This window comes from Athene noctua, chromosome 6 (assembly GCF_965140245.1).
Source record: "Athene noctua chromosome 6, bAthNoc1.hap1.1, whole genome shotgun sequence".
In the NCBI taxonomy this organism is placed as follows: domain Eukaryota; kingdom Metazoa; phylum Chordata; class Aves; order Strigiformes; family Strigidae; genus Athene; species Athene noctua.
The window spans coordinates 1,115,223-1,134,795 of NC_134042.1; the positions used below are offsets into that span (position 1 = coordinate 1,115,223).

The 19,573-nt window shown below is 48.3% G+C and overlaps 1 protein-coding gene across 1 annotated transcript in view; it reads right to left on the reverse strand.

Moving 5' to 3' along the window:
* Positions 1-19,573, reverse strand: part of LOC141961799 (hydrocephalus-inducing protein homolog) — a 125,680-nt gene that overhangs the window by 67,383 nt on the left and 38,724 nt on the right. The window contains 3 exon segments of the mRNA XM_074909136.1: positions 6,155-6,279; positions 12,128-12,327; positions 17,575-17,709. Coding sequence (XP_074765237.1) covers positions 6,155-6,279; positions 12,128-12,327; positions 17,575-17,709 — 460 coding nt within the window.

Here is a 19,573-nt window from a genome sequence, read left to right on the forward strand (position 1 = left end):
GAACAAAGCAATGCCTGAACTTGAAATTAAACGCTAGACTTTTTACAGAGCAGCAGAGCAGATGCTTCGGGTTGTGCACTCCTGAGTGGTGCTCTTTGACACAGCAGAAACACCTCTGTGTTTTATCCCAGCATCCATCCACATGGCTACAGACACACGTATCAGCACACCACGATAACTTTTCACTATCTTGAAGTGAGAAATCTGTGGGACTCCTGTTGTGCAGGAAAACAGACAAAGAGAGAATTTACAGAAGAGCTAAAGCATCTTTCTGAATTCTTCTAATACTACACAAGCATCCTGGTACAAGAGGGAGTAATTTTCAGAGCAGTACAAACTGATCTTGAACAGAAAGGATAGATGAGCAAGCCCTTGAACAAGATTTCAAAACAAATTTCAGGTTTGATGAAGAACACGTTCCTAGTGTCCAAGAGCTGGTACTTTCCTTCATTGATTACTGCTCTAAACATTGGGAAGCTGGTAGCCAGGTCGATTAGACTGAAGAGAAACAAAACAGCACCCTGATGCATTTTGTCTTCGCCACGACATATTCTTCCTCTATCCCTGGGTTTCTCTCTGAGATTCTCTCTCTGAATTTGGATTGAAAATCTTTTAGGAGTGAAGGACAGTCACATTTGGAATATTTAGGTAGCATGGAAAGCAAGTGTAATTTCATTTGCCCAGTCTGTCAGAAGACAGTGCCTTCCTGCTGCTGCTTTTTCACTGAAAATACAAGCAAGCAATGAAAGGAGAGCTCTTCACTCAAAAGGATGTGACTGTACCCCCATATCGACCTATGAGAAGTAATTCTTTTGCTCCTGCTATCATACCCAGCTGCCTCCACTGCCGGCATATTCTTGTTTTTCAAGCAGCGTGCAGAGGTCTCCGTTACCGCTTCACCGCCGGAGAAGCGAGTCACCTCACCAGGCCGAGCGATCTCTGGAAAGCTGGAGAAGTCACCTACAGCTTGATCCAGCCGTCCCACCATGTGCCTTTTGCTGCGTCTCCCACAGAGCTACCACCAGATCAGAGTCAGGAGCGCTCCTCTGAGCTGTTTCGCTCTTGGGAAGCTGATGGCTTCACCTACAGGATGCGCTGAGTCTCCGCCGGCCTGAGAAAGGCGTCTGTCCGTCCCCACGCCTGTATCTCCAGCCCCAGAGCAAAGCATGGAGCAGCGACAGTCATTTGCAAGTGCTTCTCCGAGGCGGTGTTCAGGAGCTGCCTTCAGACGTCATTAAACCATCACGTTATTTACTCCAGACTCCTTTATAAACCTCACCACTAAATAACTGCTGCTGGCAACACAGGTGTCTCTGAAGAACCACTCCCAGGCTACAACGAAGCTCAGAGCATCCTCCTCATGACCGTGCCCACAGTTGTTGCTGTAACGGACAGAGTCCCCAGTGTGGCCCCGGCCTCAGCAAAGCACCCACTGAGCCCACGCAGCACAGTGAAAGCAGAGGGTCTCTACCCCAGAGGCCCTGCAAGGAGCCATAAGACAACAGATGGGGATGAAAAGGGAGGTGGAAAGCAGTGACCAGGCAGCAGTGCTCCACAGGACAGGCTGCAGGCTCTTCAGACAGCTCTCCTGCACGCTGAGCCATCTCCCTGCAGTCAGGCTCCCGCTGTGCATCCTTCTGTGACCGAGCACCCACCGCATTCCCCAGCACCCCTCTGCACCGTGCTTAGGAAGAACTGTTTGCCTGGTTCCAGGATGAAATACTCCGGCACAGGAATATCCAGAAGCCAGCACGGAGGCTTTGTCCTGCCCAGCATGAAGGAGCTTTGCAGAATGTTTTGAAAAGGACGATGAAACCGTCAGAGGATGGAAGACCACTGCCACGTACCCAGGATGCTGCGGGCTATTTTTAATCGTTATTGCTACCACAGTAACGACACGCTGGGGTACCCGACTGGCTGAAACATTGCTTTTGGCCATGGGGAAAATGGTGCAGGAACTTTCATTCTGATTGCCTGGCAAAGACATGCTCAATAGACCACCTAATAAATCAGTCACCCTTCAAGCTGTGCTTCTGCTTCTCAGCAGATGCTGATCGATCCACAAGGAAAGGAGGCTAATGAATGTTCAGTTCTGTCCTGAAACACCTCCACCGGTAATGACACTTAGAACACGTCAGTGATTCCCACTGATGATAAGAGTAGACAAGCTGTGGTCAAGGATGACCTGCAGAGAGATGAAAACCACATTCTTCCAGAAATCTTTCACGTGCTAAAAATGGGGTATGCAGCGTCACGCAGATGTCTGTTTCTGTGCATGCCTGAGGATGAACAAAACAGCCAGAAGGAGATTTCTAACTTCCAAGCCACCCTCCTAGTACATACATCCCAGTCTGTGCTCACGCAGTCAGCTCCATGGGTTGCTGGAGCAGGGGTTTTCTTCAGAGGGGTGTTATGTAGTTGTGGAGCTACAAAGCTGTGCAAAGAAACCTCAAGCAAATGAAGCACAAACTTCATTCCCCTTCATCTACCCTCAAAGTGACAAATCAGCTCTCCTGAAACACAAGGCCCTGGAGAGGGGCCATACTCTGCAAGGAGCAGAACAACCTTACCAAAAACAGCATGAGAAAAATTCATTACTACAAGCAGCTCTAGGAAAGGGGAAACAAAGACAGGAAACAGTTGTTACCTATTACCTGTTTTGATAGAGACAAACACTCTGGAGACCAACTAGACTCACCCATCAATCTAAGTGATTTGAACTATAAGAGCATATAACCAATCGGCTGTATAAAGTATTAGTTACCAACCCTCGGTCTGTTGCAGTGCTGCTACTGTTAGGATGCAAAGTCAACATATAATTGCACAAACTCCTATTTACACCTTTTTTGCCTACAATATACGACTCCCTCCACTCACTTTGAAGCAGATGTACGAGAACATAAAAGTCTGACAGAAACCAGCCATACTGCTGGGAATTCTCACAAGAGAAGGAAAAAAAAGCACAACATGCACTCACCACCTACGACAGGTGGAAAGAAAAATCCCCTTGCAAAGTTTTTTAATGCCTCATAGCCCAAGGAAAATCTAGAGAAGCCTCTTGTACAGCATCAGTCTGGCTTACACCTTAGGATCTAACATGGGAAACAAGATCTTCTTTAAAAACTCACAGAATAATGTCAGTTTCTAACCATCTGCCAGCACTAAACACAAAATAAAAAAGAATTACAGCAGTTAGAGCACTACAGGGAAGCTTTGGATTCAAAAGGGGCTGTTGCTTAGGAAGCGGAAGATTTCCCCACCTCTTAGCACCTGTAAGCAGCTACCGTAAATCTTCCTGGTGTGGAAGGAACGGAGAAGTGCATGAAGATGAACAGCTGCAGACTGGAGTGGCAGTGGCACACAGCGGTGGGCGTCAGAAGCTCACGGTCTGTTGCCATGAATTTAGCTCAACAGTAGCTTAACGCTACTCACAGAAGCACCAGAGCCCCTGTAAACACTGGCACAAGACTAAGATTAAAGCCAGAAACTGGTTTTAGTATTCCCACCCTGGTATCCTGCACAATACAGGGACGAGTCAAGGATGTACCGAGGTAGGGAGTTTGCTCAGGCAAGTACTGAGCCTCCTCCATTCCGGCTGAAGTCAGTTCAAATTGAGAACACTCAGCAACTTGTCTGAGCGATCTCAGGAACAGAAAATGCAGCACAACAAGGGCTAAACCTCAGTTAAACCCTGCTGCCTGTCCACATGCATCAGTGAATTTACAAAGGAGAAAAAAGAGGAAGGAAAAGACTTGGTCTACAGACTAAATCAATAGGATTTTCATTTCACTTTCAAACGAGTTCCTAGAACTCAGTGACTGCAATGCCAGCCTTGCAAGACAGATGACAAGACCCTTGGTCGAAAGGGGGTTCTTAGAGGAAAGAGAACAGAGCTCTGCAAAGGTGGTTGCTTTCTCCAAAGCCAAACCACAGATGACTATCACAACAAGGCAGTGTTTTCTCAGATGCTTTATCCTCGTGGTAGCTGAGATGTTCAGAGGTGCTGGCACGTCCACGCTACCATTACTTGTTCAGCCTCAAACAGCAATAAACAGCCAGGGCTGGGATTTCGTGAGTGTCCTGCATGTGTACAGTGACCACTAACACAGCGCCAAGCCCCTGCATGGGTGGCCTCGTTACCAAAGTAAGCCTGCTCAGCCAAGGAAAAGGATTCAGCATCCCAACACGTTTACGTTCCCAGATGGAGTATGAGCTGGGCTTTTTCACACCCAGACCCATGTACATGGGGGAAATGGAGGAGTTGGGACATGTAAAGCAGTGAAGATCAAATTTTCACTGTAAATCATTATGCTCTTAGCAGCAAAGACATTTTCTTCACACTCACCTGTAAAGTTTGTAGCAACACAATTACCACCACGCGGACAGCCTGTCCAGGGGACAGCACCTGCACTCCTAACCAGGACAGTGTAAAGGAGGCACAATTCTAATCAGCCAAATAGCAGGCAAAGGGAAGAGCTTCGTGTCTCCTTAAGCAATGCTAGGGACAGATTTGAATTAAAATTAAAGCCAGGCAACACGCACCTGATCCTGCATCAGTCACACTAAAACCAGTGGGATTCACTGAGAACTACTGCCACTTGTGAGCAAGTCCATACAGACACACAGTAAAGCAAGGAAAACGCCTCCCAACACCCTACACTGATATTTTGCTCTTAGTGCCTCCGCTTCATAAGAAACAGTCTGTTGGCAGCTCTGAAAGAGCAGCCCAGCTGCTTTTTGTATGCGAGTCGCAGGGAGTCTGACAGCGCAGGACAAAGCAGCCAGGGCTCTCCCCGCCAGGCTGGGTAACACGGTCTGGTGCTCTGCACTACGCCTAAAACAAGCGGCTTTTAAGACCGATTGATTAAATGCTTTGGTTTCACTTCAGCAATTAATCTCAGCAGCCTTGTACTTCTTTGTATGCTGCAAAGTGTGAGAAATAATCCCTTAATTATTCCTTGCTCTCCTTCTCAGTCTGTGGTTTATTAAAAAATAACTGCAGCGCCGTACTGACAGGCAGGAACAAATCCTGCCTTCATCTCCCAGGCAGCTGCACCATGTTACGGGGAGGTTGCCCACCCCAGAGCCAGCAGATAGTTTGGTCCCTGTGGCCTGTCCATGAAAAGCACTTTGGCAAAGATTACCCATGGAGGGATCAGGTGTTAAGAACAAGGCTCAGGTTTTCCAAGCAAGCTGTGAAGATCCCGGCCCTGGATTCTTCAATTGCACTTTCCATTTCACATGGTATAAACCCCACCGCCCTGTTAGCCCTCATCCAACCCAGGAAAAGATCTATCCCTCTGAAGTTTATCCTATAGGTTCCCTAAACGCATACAAATGAGGCACCTTTTGTCGTTCTCTGAAATGTCAGTTGTTCTGTCAAGAAAGTGTTACCCAAACCAATGAGCTTCTCTGAGTGAGCATAAATTTTCTGTGAATGTGTCATTGACTGAAAAATATTAAACAAAGCTGTGATAACTCAGAAGGCTGCAAAGAGCATTTGGAAGATATAAGAGAATTTACAGAACTTCTACAAACTCAAGACAATAAAACGCTCATTGCTGGGCTAAAGCATCGCAGTCGCACCTAGGTGAGGACATCACACTTCCCAGGAATGAAGTTCAGGAACAGGGACAAAACAAACCTCTCTTTCAGGCAAGAGAAAATGCACACAAAATGCGTTCAGGCAACTGAAGAAGTGTCTTGAACAGCATCACGAGATACCTCTGCTGAACCAAGGCAGACAGAAGCCTTTTAACATCACACCTTTTCTTGAGTTTTTCCCACCTACTCTTAAAGTGACACTATTTGTCACTTTTTCCCCGAGGTAAAGGACAGGGGAGGTACACCTGGAGAGGGAATTAAGGTGGCTGCGACATCGGGCAATGATGGTAGATGACTGTCATGGGGCGTGCTGGGGGGAGAACACCGTGCTGACAGCAGGGATGGACCAGCACACAGCCACACAGGACACACAGAACAGGCTCAGCCTTTGCCCTTTAACTGCTCCCTTCTAAGCACTGAGACGTGCAGAGGTTTTGAAAGAAAAACTTTTAGAAGTAGTTTGCAAAGCAAGTTTAACGTTATTCTGCCTAGAAGGGGCTCTGTTCTGAAGGATGCAGAGAGCGTGCACCACACAGTGCCCAGCACTTACCTGTGTCATAGTGAACTACCAGGGAACCGGAATGATCCCCGGTCTTCAGCGGGTGAAACTCCACTGTCACTTGCACGGCATCACCAATCCCAAGAGTCCCGATGGAGGGATCCACAGAGAAGGGGCTGCAACGCAGAGAAAGAGACACATCAGGGCTATTGTGGGCGATCCGGGGACTACACTCCTTTTGCAGCCTACTCCACTTCAGCTCATTGGGCAAGCAGGAAGCAAACAAACCACAGCCAGCATTAAAAACAGAACATAGAGGATCAGAAATGGCACTACAGACTCTCACTTCTGAAGAGATCCGGCTCTCCGAACATCCTGTGGTGTCAAACGACCTCACCTCCCCCATACTCTGCATCCCCATCTCTGCAGGGAGGCTCAGGAGTCCGACTGCTGGCAGCACAGCCAGAGGATGGGTTCTGAGGAGCACAGAGAGGGTGAGAGCGATCTGCCTGCACAACCTGACACTGACTTCCGCAGGAATCTCTCTTTTCCTGCCACCTATAAACTCCACCTCAGGAGATGCAAATGTCAGGGCACTACCTGTCCCAGTGAGACTGCAGCCTAGCAATCAGACAGGAGGGAGCATAAGTGTCTTTCTGAAGACCAGAGAATAAATATGATTTAATTTGCAGAATTCATTTTTTTACCTTGAAAACATCCTAGTTTAGCCTAAGAAAGGGTGCATTTCGTCAGCACTACAGTGAAAGCTGCTCTAAGAAAAGGAACAATCAGAAAAAGCTGAATAAGTGCAAACGCAGATTAGAGCGATACAAGGACGTGGAAACAAGACACGGCAGGAGGATCCCTTGTACAGCCTGAACCGTTAAACCCCCGGCTACATGAAGTGCCATTACCAGGAGCACATCAAGGCGGGTTTAACAGGGGTTTTTCTGTGTATTCACAAGCACTGCAGTCTGGGACTCGGGGTTGTCATCCAAGCTCGGTAACTGTTTGCTTGGCCCACCAGGCAAGTTCTGTGCAATGCATTGGAAAGAATTATGAAAATGTGTTGGGGTACTTTGGATTTAATATGAGCAATTATGATTTGTCACCAGATAAACGGCTCTTGGCTGACAGACACAAAACTCAGTGCTTTAATGCAAAGGGACAAGCCAGGTGTAACATGCTTCTGCAGCTGGGCTTCATGGCTCTTCTACAGCCCCACTTAGAAAACAAAAGTTATTGCTTTTAGTGCTTTGCTGGTGGTCAATTTGTCACGTTAAAAACACGCTCTGGAGAGTTTTACCATGATTAGAGAATGCAACACACACAAAAATACTGAGAACAACTGGAGCCATGCGCAAGCTGAACTTTGTTCATGTAAGTAGTGACAGCTGATGAAATTGCTGGAGTTTCTGCTCATTAAGGAGATGTCACTGCAATTAGGGGCCTGACCTGCTCCCATTACAACCACGGGAGCACTGCCACCGAAGCACGGGGCCTGCAATGTTTGTGTGCTGGGCCTGAGACTCTGGAGAGAGGAGGAAAGACAAGGCACCACCAGCCTCAGAACTGGGCTGTTCTACAGGGTCCTGCACCCGCACTGATGGTCACTGACAGGACTGCTGCAGGTCTCTGCCAGGGCTTGGGTGAGATCATTGCCTGGTGTGAGAAAGGCAGAGATTTTGGAGTTTCTTTGGTTTTGTTTTTTGTTTCTTTTTCTTTCAGAAATGTTGCCAGAACAGAAAAGCTGCCAGTTAAGGGGGATCCTGGGCAACACTTCAGCACTACCTCCCATCCTATCACCTTCCTGCTCCTTCCCCATGTCTACATACTCCTGCCCTCAGATGGATGGGAATAACCCTCCCGAAGATACCTTCATCTTTTCAAATTGTGAAAGGAGGATCCAGCCAAGTTCAGGACTCAGTTCTCAGGGCTGAGAAATGGAGCACAAATCAGATACTGCCTGTCCTACATCCTACCCCACGCCGTACCCATGAGACAACTCTTCCTGCTGTAGTGGGAGCTCATTACCCCTCACATGGACCTGGTTCTCCAAGACCCAAAGATGCAAGCTCCATGGTTTAACAACTTAACTCCCCTGAATTTCAGTCACCATCACTAAGCTGTTGTCTGCAGCCTACAGACGAGATGCTAAGGAGACATCCCTGACACACTGTCACAGCCAAATGAAAACCACTGCTGAGAGATGGCACTAGTGGGATAGACACTGGCTTTTTACCCATTAAATGTGAGCTGTTCTTTGGGATAATTTGCATCCTGTTAGATCTACCCTTTTAATGAATCACTACTGCTCCTGAAAGACAGAAAAGGTAAGGTTTGGAGGCTTTTTAATAGCTCGTTTTCTTCTGACATGCTTTGTAACTATGTCCATTTGTAGGTTTGCTTTGTTGTACGACATCTAGACTTTCACATGTCCAGATCTCCCAATGGCACCTTGCAGTCCCTTATGCAGCTTGTATAAACACATCTAGCCACACCAACTTAGGAGAGACCTGCCCATCAGTACTTGCCGAGATCTTGCCTGTTATTGCCCTTCAGAAAGAAAGCAACACTAGATTCGTAAGCAATTTCATCATGATATGTTTTGGCATTTACATCTTGCTTACTTTCACCAGGCAACAGCTCCCCATCTTGACAGCTGGGCATCCCGTGATGATACCAAAGGCCAAATACTCCTGACAGAACTGAGAAATACGACTGACAAGTGAATAAAGCTGGCAGTTCTGTGGCCCAGGCTCTCAAACTACCATGCTGCCTGTTCTCCTGAACCACACCTTTGGCACACGCAGTGTGCAAGGAGGCTGCAATATACTTCAAGTGCCGTGGCATGTTTATCTCCTGCAGCCAACCTTTCTTTGGTCTACTGGGGCCTTATAAAATCATTTGAGTTTGGGAAAATAGATTTCATTACAAGCTACCTCCAAACCCAAGGAAGACAGTAAAATTACTGGTGATTGAATTGCCTCTTCTGTCTACTAAGATCTATTGCAGGGGAAAAAAAAAAAAAAAAAAAAAGGTAGTTTGGTAGTTTCATCTTGGCATATATTATTTTACAGTAACGGTATAACAACCAAACTCAAGCAATATATCTTTTCCAGTAAACCCAGTCTGCTACAGTCAAAGCATCCAAGACTCCATCTCTGTGCTAAAAAATCCTGTCAGCATCACGCAAGGTCTGTATTTCCCTCTTTCACTGCACCTAGGCTCAATTTTCATGTCCTTGGATGGTCTTTGCACGTCCTATGGGAACTCGCCAGTCTCACGCCTCCATGTAGCGTATGGGTACTACAGGGAGGGATACAACGGGGCTCGAGGCACTGTGCCTCGCAGGATAATTTCCTGCGCCTTCAGAGCTTGGTGGGGACATTCCTAAATGGATCTTATCTCAGACTGATCCCCTCTAGCCCCATAGCATGGCACAGCACAACGTCAGCAATGTCAGGAGAAGGCAGTGCTGCACTGAGATCTGCTTCCAGACACCCTTTTCAACTCGGATGTACTGGAATGACATTTATCTCTGTGAATGTCATGAAGCAGAAACTGGTTATCCTGCCTTAACAATGAGACAACAGGAAGAGACTTTCTCTATTTATACTATTATTACTTTTTATTACCATGCTATGCAGCTAAGAGCTGGGTATGGACACGCAGAGGGAGGAGAGGCACGAAGCCAGACTGCATAACAGGGAGTGCTTTGGTGGTTTTCTCCCTCCATGAAAAGTGATCAAATACGCGGCCATGCTTCTGGTAGAAACCATGGCAAGGGAGAGCTCCAAACGGGAACAGCAGAAGGATGCTGAATTGGCCCCATGGCTTCACTTAAGAGCTCTTCCCTGGAGGGAAATGCACAACAGAAAACATCAAAGCCTTTAGATAAATAACAGGCAGGGAAAGTCATCATGAAGTGACCAGATGCAAGAGCTGAGGGGAAAGGTTAGGACTGGAGATGGGCTGAAAAATGCACTGAAGGTGAAGGCAGACAGATTATGCTTGATGCCACAGAGAAGGAAATCCAGAGAAAAGCTGCGAGGAAACGTGATATGAGCAGCACGATGGACTAGGAAATGGTGGCATCTGCAGCTGACTTGTGAATGGGCAAGAGCCTGAATATGCTCAGGCCAGAAAACACAAGTTTAAATTGTTTAGATAGAGAATAAAGGACACAGAGGTCACTTGATGGATCTATAAGCTTAGACAGATCTCTCACTCCCTTCTACTCCACTAATCCTCCTCCTCCTCCTCTCACATGCAAGCATGTATTTTTAAATACTCTTTTAAGAGTATTTAAAAAGAAATCTGAATGAAAGTCAGGGCAACTTAATTAGAATAAAATGCTACTTATATTCAAAGATTTAAATCATCTGTTTGAAATTTCAAAGCAGCTTTCAAAAGTTTATCATGAAATGGAAGAGATGGCAGATGCCCTCAGCTGACAAGGGAAATCATATCAGCTTCCCATCCCTGTACACATGCAGTCCAGTTGTTCAGAACTTTTTTGTGTGTAGTTTGAAATAAAACATTTGCAATGCCTCCCATTTCTTTATTGCAAATCTGGGCGGAAATATTTGCTCAAGCTCAGAAACTCTTAAAATCCGTATCAAGGAGGACTCGACGTGCTGTATCACTCAATAGGAGAGTTGGAGAGTCCATTGCAAAAAGATGATTACTGAGATTTTACTGAGTATTTATTTTGGTGGCAACAGCTAGATCTGGAAATCCCAGAGGAAAACTGTGCAGTGATTTACAAGTTCCTGCCTACGTGTTTCCACAGGGAAAAGAAGCAGCCTCCTTAAATAGCATCCTAGAAGCCTGCTTAAATAGCCTTGCCAGGGTTTGGTGGAAGCTCCTCTTGAACCCTCATGTTTCACAAGAGAAAAGTAAAGACTGGCCTTTTGAGCCCTGTTTTCCTGGAGAAGAAGTTGAAGCAGCTCAGGTGCACCAAGTCAGACCGCTGGTCTTTGCTGCATTCTTGACCTCAGCTCCTACACCAAGACCTCCGGGACCAAGCAACTCACCACGAATTACCAGCCAACTGAACCAGTTTCCCTGCAGCTGCATCACCCTCTCCCATTCAGCCAACTGGGAAACCAGTGACTGTCTTCTGAGACCAGAAGGAGCAGGACAGGCTGTCCACCACACAACTCATGTCAGGCATTTGATTCGGGACCACCGGAACACCACGCGCTTGCAGCCTCCCAGAGCATGGCTGTCTTTGGCCGACACTGGTATGGAACCACTTCAGAAGGCACTCGGGATCAGGAGGTTGCAAGCTGGATACTTACAGATTGGAGCACTCTCCAGGAAATCTGGGAGAGATAAAGCTCTAGAAGAAAAGGCCCCCAACCCATGCACCAGACACTTGCTGCATCTTTTGCCTGTGCCCTCATTAGCATGCTGCTTTGGGGCTGTGGTGCAGTTTTTAAGCCAGTGTCTGCTCATCTCCACCCAAAAGCTCATTCTACTTAATATTTGGTCTCACGGACCAGACCAAACCCACTGGAAAACAAAGTTCCTGGCCTTTGTCAGGGCCTCAATACCAATTGCTTTGATCTACGATTTCTAATGGCACTTGCATATAAAGACACAGCTGCTGGTAAATTTGTAAACATCTCTCACCAGCTCACAGCTTGCCCATCTCTTAACACTGTGTTTGGTCTACAGGAACCGAGCTCCTAGAGCTGTCGCCTGCCACGCAGCACCTTACACAGCCCAAGGGCAGCCAGGTTGCCTTCTGTCATGTGCTCTTTCAGTCTAATGGAATCGGTCTTGCGAGATGCTCTGTTGGAGACACCACTGCAGTACAAAACCTCGCTGCAGCACGCAGAGTTTTATCACAGGTTCCATCATACTTAAAACACTACAAGCAACAGCAAAACCCACATGTCCTGCCCGTTTGCAGCTACAGCCGCAATACAGCAGCTCAGATGCTCTGGTTCCTTGTTGTTACCAACCGTGTTATCATGCAACAGTGTTTTGCACAAAGAAGATGAGCTCCTTTACCTCTCAGTGCTGATGCGGTAGCGAGCCTCCCGGTTACCCACGTTGCGAACCAGCAGAGTTTTCTGGGAGCTGTACTTGACTGGACAGACGGAGAAGTTCAGCTGGTCAGGGAAGTCCAGGATAGCTCGGGCACCTACAGCTCGGATTGGCACAATAAACTTTTCCCTTTCTGTGATGCAGGTGAGCTGGTGGAAATAATCCTGCAGGGAAAGAAACAATCTCAGCACAGTGCATTTTGTACCATCCCATGGCAGAAGAAAAACTGCTGGTTTCTATGACTCTAACAGTAGCATCCAGTAACGTCAAAGGGCTTTTTACCTTAAGGACCTTTCATTCCTGTAGTGTGAACAAGGCTGCTAACTTGCAAAGAAGAAACAATCCCATTGATTCGCCTGCTTTCACAGCAAGCTGGCAGAACCTGACGAAATTTTCTGATACTTTGATTCATGTGAGGCACCAACATAGAGCAATTTCATGGAAGGGATTACAGCAGTAACAAGAACCCGTGATCATCCCCACCGCAGATGATCAAAGGCTCCACTAAGCACCCAGCTGTGCCACAGTACTAGCTCCAATCCCAGCAACACAGTGACCTCACTGATGCTGGCCAGGGAGGGGATGCTCAGGTGCCTTTTCAAAAGGACTTTGCCACGTGCACGACCAACACTCAGTCTTTGGTGAAATATTTAACAAGCTGGACATGGGAATTGTTTTAATGTCAGGTGAGTTTAGGGTAAGTGTGTAATTCCTACCCTTTCCCAGAGCAATATAGGGACAAGGCTGGGGTCACACACCCTTAAAAAGCTAGCTGATCCATCTCCCAACCGCAGAACTGGCTCAGCTCTACACCCAATCTACTCCTGCAAGATGCCTGACAAGTACTTAAAAGCACTAACAATTCCACCCCTGCCCTCAGCAGCCTATTCCAGCTCTACACTAGACTTAAAGAGTTCTTCCTGTGCCTAATCTCAGGTACATGAAGGCAAGGCTAAAGCAACAAGGATTTGGCCTCAGAGACAACCATGACCTTGAGAGAGCAAACTGCCTCTCGCCATTCATGCACAGGCACGTTGCGTGCCGAGCCCCCTCTCCAGGGACGCCCTGGGACGCTGCATCCCGTACAAGGCTGGACTCAGCTCTTCAGAGTGCCCTGACCTTCAGCCACGCTCCGTGACCCACCAGAATGGGACCTTGCACCAAGCTGAACAAAGCCTCAGGCCAAACCGGGGGAAAGCCAAGGGAAGAGGGGTGCCAGGCAGAAGCTGGCTGTGCAGGCTGCTGTGAACCCACAGTCCTGTGAGCATCTGCAAGCTGAATAACCCTCCCGTGGGAGGAGATGGGGGCTGCAGATCTCCACTGCAGCACTGCCCTGCCTTACCAGCTCTGCTAGGCATTTACTTACAGTCTATGGGTACAGCTGGAACCAATTCACAGCCTTGTTTTACTTTGCAACTGCAAACCCTTAGACGGTTTCAACCCAGGTTTCTAAACAAACATGCCTGGGTGAGAGAGGGGCTGCATCGCTTCCACACTTTAAAGTTTCTTTTTAGACCCACCAGCTTCAGTCTACAGATTTTCATGAAAATACAACTTCATCCTTCATACAACTCCTCTCCCAGTTTCAAGGAAAACACCTGTCACTGTACAATGGTTCCTCTTCTCCTATTCACCTTCGAGAAGCAATAAGTTATAAGCTCTGGCCTGCGAAGTATCACCACTGGCATTTGAATTTCACCCAATGAAATTAAAGAACCGCTTGTGTCTCAGAGGTGTCAGTTCAGGCTCTTTGCAAGCTCAGGTTAACATTAATTACTGTCACAGTGACAGCAACCTTCACTGCCCAGCACACCAGCAAACGCAGGGGGCGGTTTTGCTGTGAAACCAACCCTAAATACCTCACTGAACCCATTGCATCAGACAACTGCAAAGAAGAGATCCTTGTAGCACAAAGTAACGTAGCAAGTCCCGCAGGGAAAGCTCCCTGCTGAAACCAGGATATCATAAAGGCTGGAAAAGAAGGGCCATTAAGAGAGGAGAGACTGGAGGATGTAGACAGCTTCCCATGAGAAGGGGTGGCCCTTCTCCTGCCTTCCTCAGCCACCAATTCACAGCAGGCTTTGAAATCGGTCACTTGGCTCCAGGTTCATTTTGCACAGGGCCATTTGCCTTGATTTTCTGCCCCTTTCCTCCCCTCAAAAGTCATCTTAAAAGGATACTTGGAATAGCTTCAGTGCGCTACCAAACATCTAACAGCACCCGACTGAATTCTAATTTCAGTAATGCAATAACTCATCAGCCTGTCATAATTCACATTAACGAGCATTAATTCAGTCTCCACTGAGCAACAGTAGTGAATTTGGCAAACCTTACAGACTGAACGCGTATTGCTTGAATATATTGTATTGCTACAGCAAAAAGAGCGAGAGGACAAAACAGAATAAGCTGTGCTATGTATTCATATGCTTCTTGCTTCCTTCTTCCTTTAAGATAATCTACTAATAAGCCAAAGGACACACACAAAGGTAGGTATTCCTGTCTATTGCCAGTCAGTTCCATGATGGTTTCCAATTAGGCAGAGACTGTCAGACCATAACGCAGCTGAAGCCCTAAACCCGAAATGTGTACGACAGAAGCAGCAAGAGTAACTACCTGGAAACGCTGACCCACAGAAAAATTAGCATTTCTTATTTCTAAGGAGAGTGCCAATAAACAGAGACATGTCAGCTCTTTATTTACCTTCTGACAGTCCCATCCTGTGGCACATTCCCAAATGACTGCAAGACAATAGGAAATTGCTCATTTTTCAAGCAAGCGCTATATGGCACGTGGCATTTCAGCCACTAACAACTCACGTGGTCCTTTTATTTAGGGCTTCGCTGCAATTTTACTCCCTTGAATCAGGAGTGACTTTGCTGAAGTCAGACTTACCCCGGGGAAGAACAGATTCAAACCAGCTCCACAGCAGGAGTGCCCAGCCCTGGCAGAGGGGTTTGTACCTGCGTCCCAGCTCACGGGGTTATCCACCCTCCCTGCAGGTGATGGAGCAGCAGAGGGGCAGAGCCTCTTCAAAGGCAGCGCTCGTCAGCCTTCCACAACTAACACACAGGTGTTCTGCGTGCAAGCCACTGCCAGCCCAACGCAGGCGGCTCTGCAGAACCATTTCCCAAAGCCTCTTTGCTGAGGGGTTTTCAAGGTGCCGTGCACCTCCTGGCTGCGCTGTTGATGCGTTTCTAGCTGAGCTACGGCACTCTGGTGCTTCGCTGGCCCACACTCCATCAAGTATGAGACAAAATGCTCAATTCGTACAAAATTCTGATTCAGCTGTATAAATCCCCACGTGCTCCTCGCTGAGCAGCAGGCATCCCTCTCCCCATGCTCTGCACAACCCCCAGTGCACCAGAAACCACCGGAGTGTCGCTGAAGCTCTGCTGGCAGAGCTCCCTGCTCCATACACTCGCCAGTTCAAGGGCAAGACAAGGGACAAAGTATTGGACATGGGGGTTCTTGAGGGCTCTCTCACCCCACTTGTATTTGTGGTGATGTTCACGTGTTGCTCTGCTGCCTCTCTAAACTCGAAGAGCAGCACTTTGCCCTTCACGGGCACCAATATACCTCTGCCACCCCCCAAAAGTACACTAATTAATATGAATAAATCAGAGTTTGAAGACACCGGTGTACTTTGCAAAGCCTACCTCAATGACATTAAGCTCTTGTGTCACTTGAGTAGTTTGGAGAACTGCCCTAGGACAACAGAATTTTAACCCTAAATATTAATGATGTGAAATAATTTCTCATCCCTCCAAAGGAACAGATTATTTCACAAGCATGGGGAGCTAGGGACCACAGGACATTTTCTCTTCAGTTTTCTATATCCGTGCTGTTTGAGGATAGGACAAAGTGTTAAATTATATCTAAGTAGCAAGTGAAAGATGAAGAAGCAGGTACGCCCAAAGAGATCTTGCACCGCTGGCCCGGTGCAGAAACATCTGCTGGCTCAAAGCTGTCCCCTGGCCTCGTCTCTCCAACAAAGCCATGCGAAGGACAGTGCTAAGAGGTAGCAGGATGGTGGTGAAAGGACTCAGCATGCCTGTCCTTGTTTCCCTGCAGTGCTTCCTCCCATCCATGCCAGGTATTAAATTCTTCTGCACTAACAAGCCTCCAGATAACAGTATTGACCCTTCACATCACAGCACTGAGAATCAGACCTGCCAGGGCCACAGCACTGATGTGCAAACCTCTAAGCAAAGGCACGGCGCGTTTGGCATGGAAGAGGTGCCAGCTGACAGAGCAGCCCCAGTAACACGCGTGACGGCCACAGCGCAGGCTCTGGGTAACGTGTCTGCCTGCAGCTTGTACCTGCCCGTTTATTCCCCTATGTGCTCGTTCAGGCAGATGTCTCAAAGCCACCTGCAGCCCAACAGCCTCCTGCCGAGTTAGGGACATCTAGAGCTCAGTGTGCCTGTGCCCGGCTGGCTCCCTGCCACCTGCACAGCGCTCCCTCTGCCCCAGCCTCCCAGCTGCATCGCAGACAGACAAGTGTCCTCAGGGACAGCCCAGCTGCAAGGCTTGAAAACAGAGGGGATGGAAAAGCACCATCTTTGCTCCAGTCCAGGGTGAGGCAGGGAAGTGGCTGCCCGATGGGAAACAGAAAAGCTCTCTGGATCTATTTGTTCCTCTAGTATTTTCCACAATAATTAAACCCCTACTGTTGGGATGAGATGGTCAAACATCAATACCCCACCCTGCCATTTTCCTATAGTTCCACATGCATCTTCCCTCAGGAACACTCAAGGAAGCGCAGGGAGGGAAAGCACAGCCCGTCAGTCCCTGCTGCAGCAGCTAACAGCATCCTAACAGACCAGCTGCAGACTGCCCGACCACAGCCTGGAGCAGACCCCACAGCAGGCTGTGGGCTATAACCAGTGCGTAAAATCCGCCATGACTTCAGACATAATGTTCTGCTGTCTCGCTACCGTGGCCAACACGCGAGGCATTAAGGTGACTCCAGTTTCCACGGGTGGCAGTCCTCACTCTGATCAGGCTCACTTTAGGTCCTCCAAGTAACAAGTCACTTTTAAACACACCTCTGTATCTACCGTTAGTGGAGCAAACCCATAATCACACAGCAGTGGACAGATACCAGAAACCAACACCTCGGGAGGCCGCCCCACTACAGACGGCACTCTCTTATCTCTCAAACCAGCAGACATGACATTAAACGTTCCATCACTGAAGGACAAAAGTGATCTGAAACATGTAAGAGCCTCCAGCCTACGAGCGCATAATCTTCCCCATGGGGAAGGAGTTTCCCCTGGTTCTAGATCCAGGACAACCCCACTGGAACCAGGACAGTCCTCAAAACCCACAGCAGATGCCCTGTTCCGAATCCAGCCCAGCAGGTTCAGCTTACACTGAAGGCACCGACCTCTCTGGACCTCCAGTCTCACCTTGTTCTCCTCCGGGGTGAACAGGACGCGGAAAGTTGAGCACATGCCAGGTGCTACTTTACAGCACACACCACTGGGGCTGGTCAACTTGAAGTAAGGCGACATCTCCATGACAACCTTCACCAGCCGAGGAACCTGCAGGGAAGACAGGAAACTATGATTTTGCCACTCATACGGACACATGAGGAGAAAATACCTGGCCGTGCCCTGGGGACATCCCTCCTTAACCACTTTTCCAAAGCACTTCTAACGCTTAAGGTTGTCACAACCCAGACTGGAAGCCCAGAGAGTCGCAACAGTTCTGTGATCCCCTTGGGTTAAATTAAGGTGAAACGACACCAAGCGACCGGTTAAAATGTTTTACTTGCGGTAGAAAACAATTTAAACTTGGAAAAGGATAATAAGCAACGTGGTGTCTTACAAAGGGAGAGGGAGAGGGAGAGGAATGCGGATCAGCACCCCTGGATCCAGCACTGTCTCAGGTCCGACCGTCTTGGCTGGTGGGTGCAGACGCAACAAAGTTTCTGTCCCCTTTTCAGTTCATCTTACCAGCTGGTTAGCGCACTTCTGCTTCTGGGGCAGAAATGCTCACCTCTTGTCAGGCCTTGCCGCCTCTTCAATGGCGACGGCACGAGGCCGTTAGCAAGGCCAGCATGGTGTCTGGCTGACACAATGGAGCCACACAGTACCGGGCTTACACGGTGCGGCCAGTGATGAGCGGTCTTGGTGCTCGAGGGGAAACTTTTGGTTTCACTCAGTTTCCCCCCTCTGAGGTCCACATAAGGCATTTGTCAACACAACTACAAGGGAGTGGGGGGGTGCAGCCTTCCATACACTCCCGCTCCCTCAGGTGACATTCCTTAGACTAATCCAAAGGCCACAGCTGGTCCTGGAGGTTTTCTGTGTCGATGAATGTTTGAGGCATCAATGCCTTCAGTTCCTTACAGAGGAATACACCGGGATGGAATCCATTCTGCCAGGGCACAATAGCATATCAACCAGCCCAAAGAACCTGCGGGCTTCTGCCTGCACACACCCAAGCAGTCACGCCTCTGGAGGGGGATGAAATACCCGAAGGCAAAACAGCACCTGTTATACTGGGGGGAGGAAGAAATTCACTTCTAACATACTGGGTTTGAGTGGGGCAGTCAAGCTGCACTGCTACAGTCACGCAGGCAGACCAGCAAGAGGAGACCACAGACACTGTGGCCTTACTGGGAATAAAAGGAAACCTGGAGAGCAAAAGGAGGAACACAGGAAGACAACGAGACAAGAAACAAGGAGATGGCTTAAGGGAACTTAGAGTGGGCTGTAAAGAAGCAAGGGAGAAGCCAAATACACTACAAGGAAAGGCTGATGCAGAAGAAGAGAGCGGTCAACTTGCCAAAAATGATGGAAAGCCACACAGCCCCCCAGGCTGGGCCTATCAATTATGGCCTTCAGAGGCATTTTCTGCCTTGAGATACGTGACCAGCACTGACTCATGGTGTGGTTTCTTTGTTAAAAGCCACTCTTGGCTCTCTGGAGGCTCTTGCTGCCTGGTGCCTGTAGCCAGGCAGCTGCCAGTGCAGGCAAGGCAGATTTCTGGGCACTCCTCCCCACACCCAGGAGTCCAGGCAGGTACCCTGCTGCAGGTTTCTGCCCTCTGGGATACCACAAGCACAGACACAGCAAAGAGGTGTTTTCTAACACACTGATGTCAACGCCTGAGCACCAAATCTCATCTCAGGAAGTCTAAAACAGGCAATTTTGACTGACAAGCAGCTTCACTGATAAATAACCCATGTGAGGCCTGGGCAAAATGGAGGTTCTTTCTTCACCACCCGCTCGAGCCCGATAACCCACGGCCAAGGCAGTCCTGACGTCTCCAAACACCCTTTGCTCCCAGCAGTGCCCTGGGACAGCAAGACCCAGGAGAACATTTTACACTGCAGACAAACATTTTGGTCACCAAGACCCTTGGGAGATGAGCTAAGACCTTCAGCAAAAGCCACCGAGA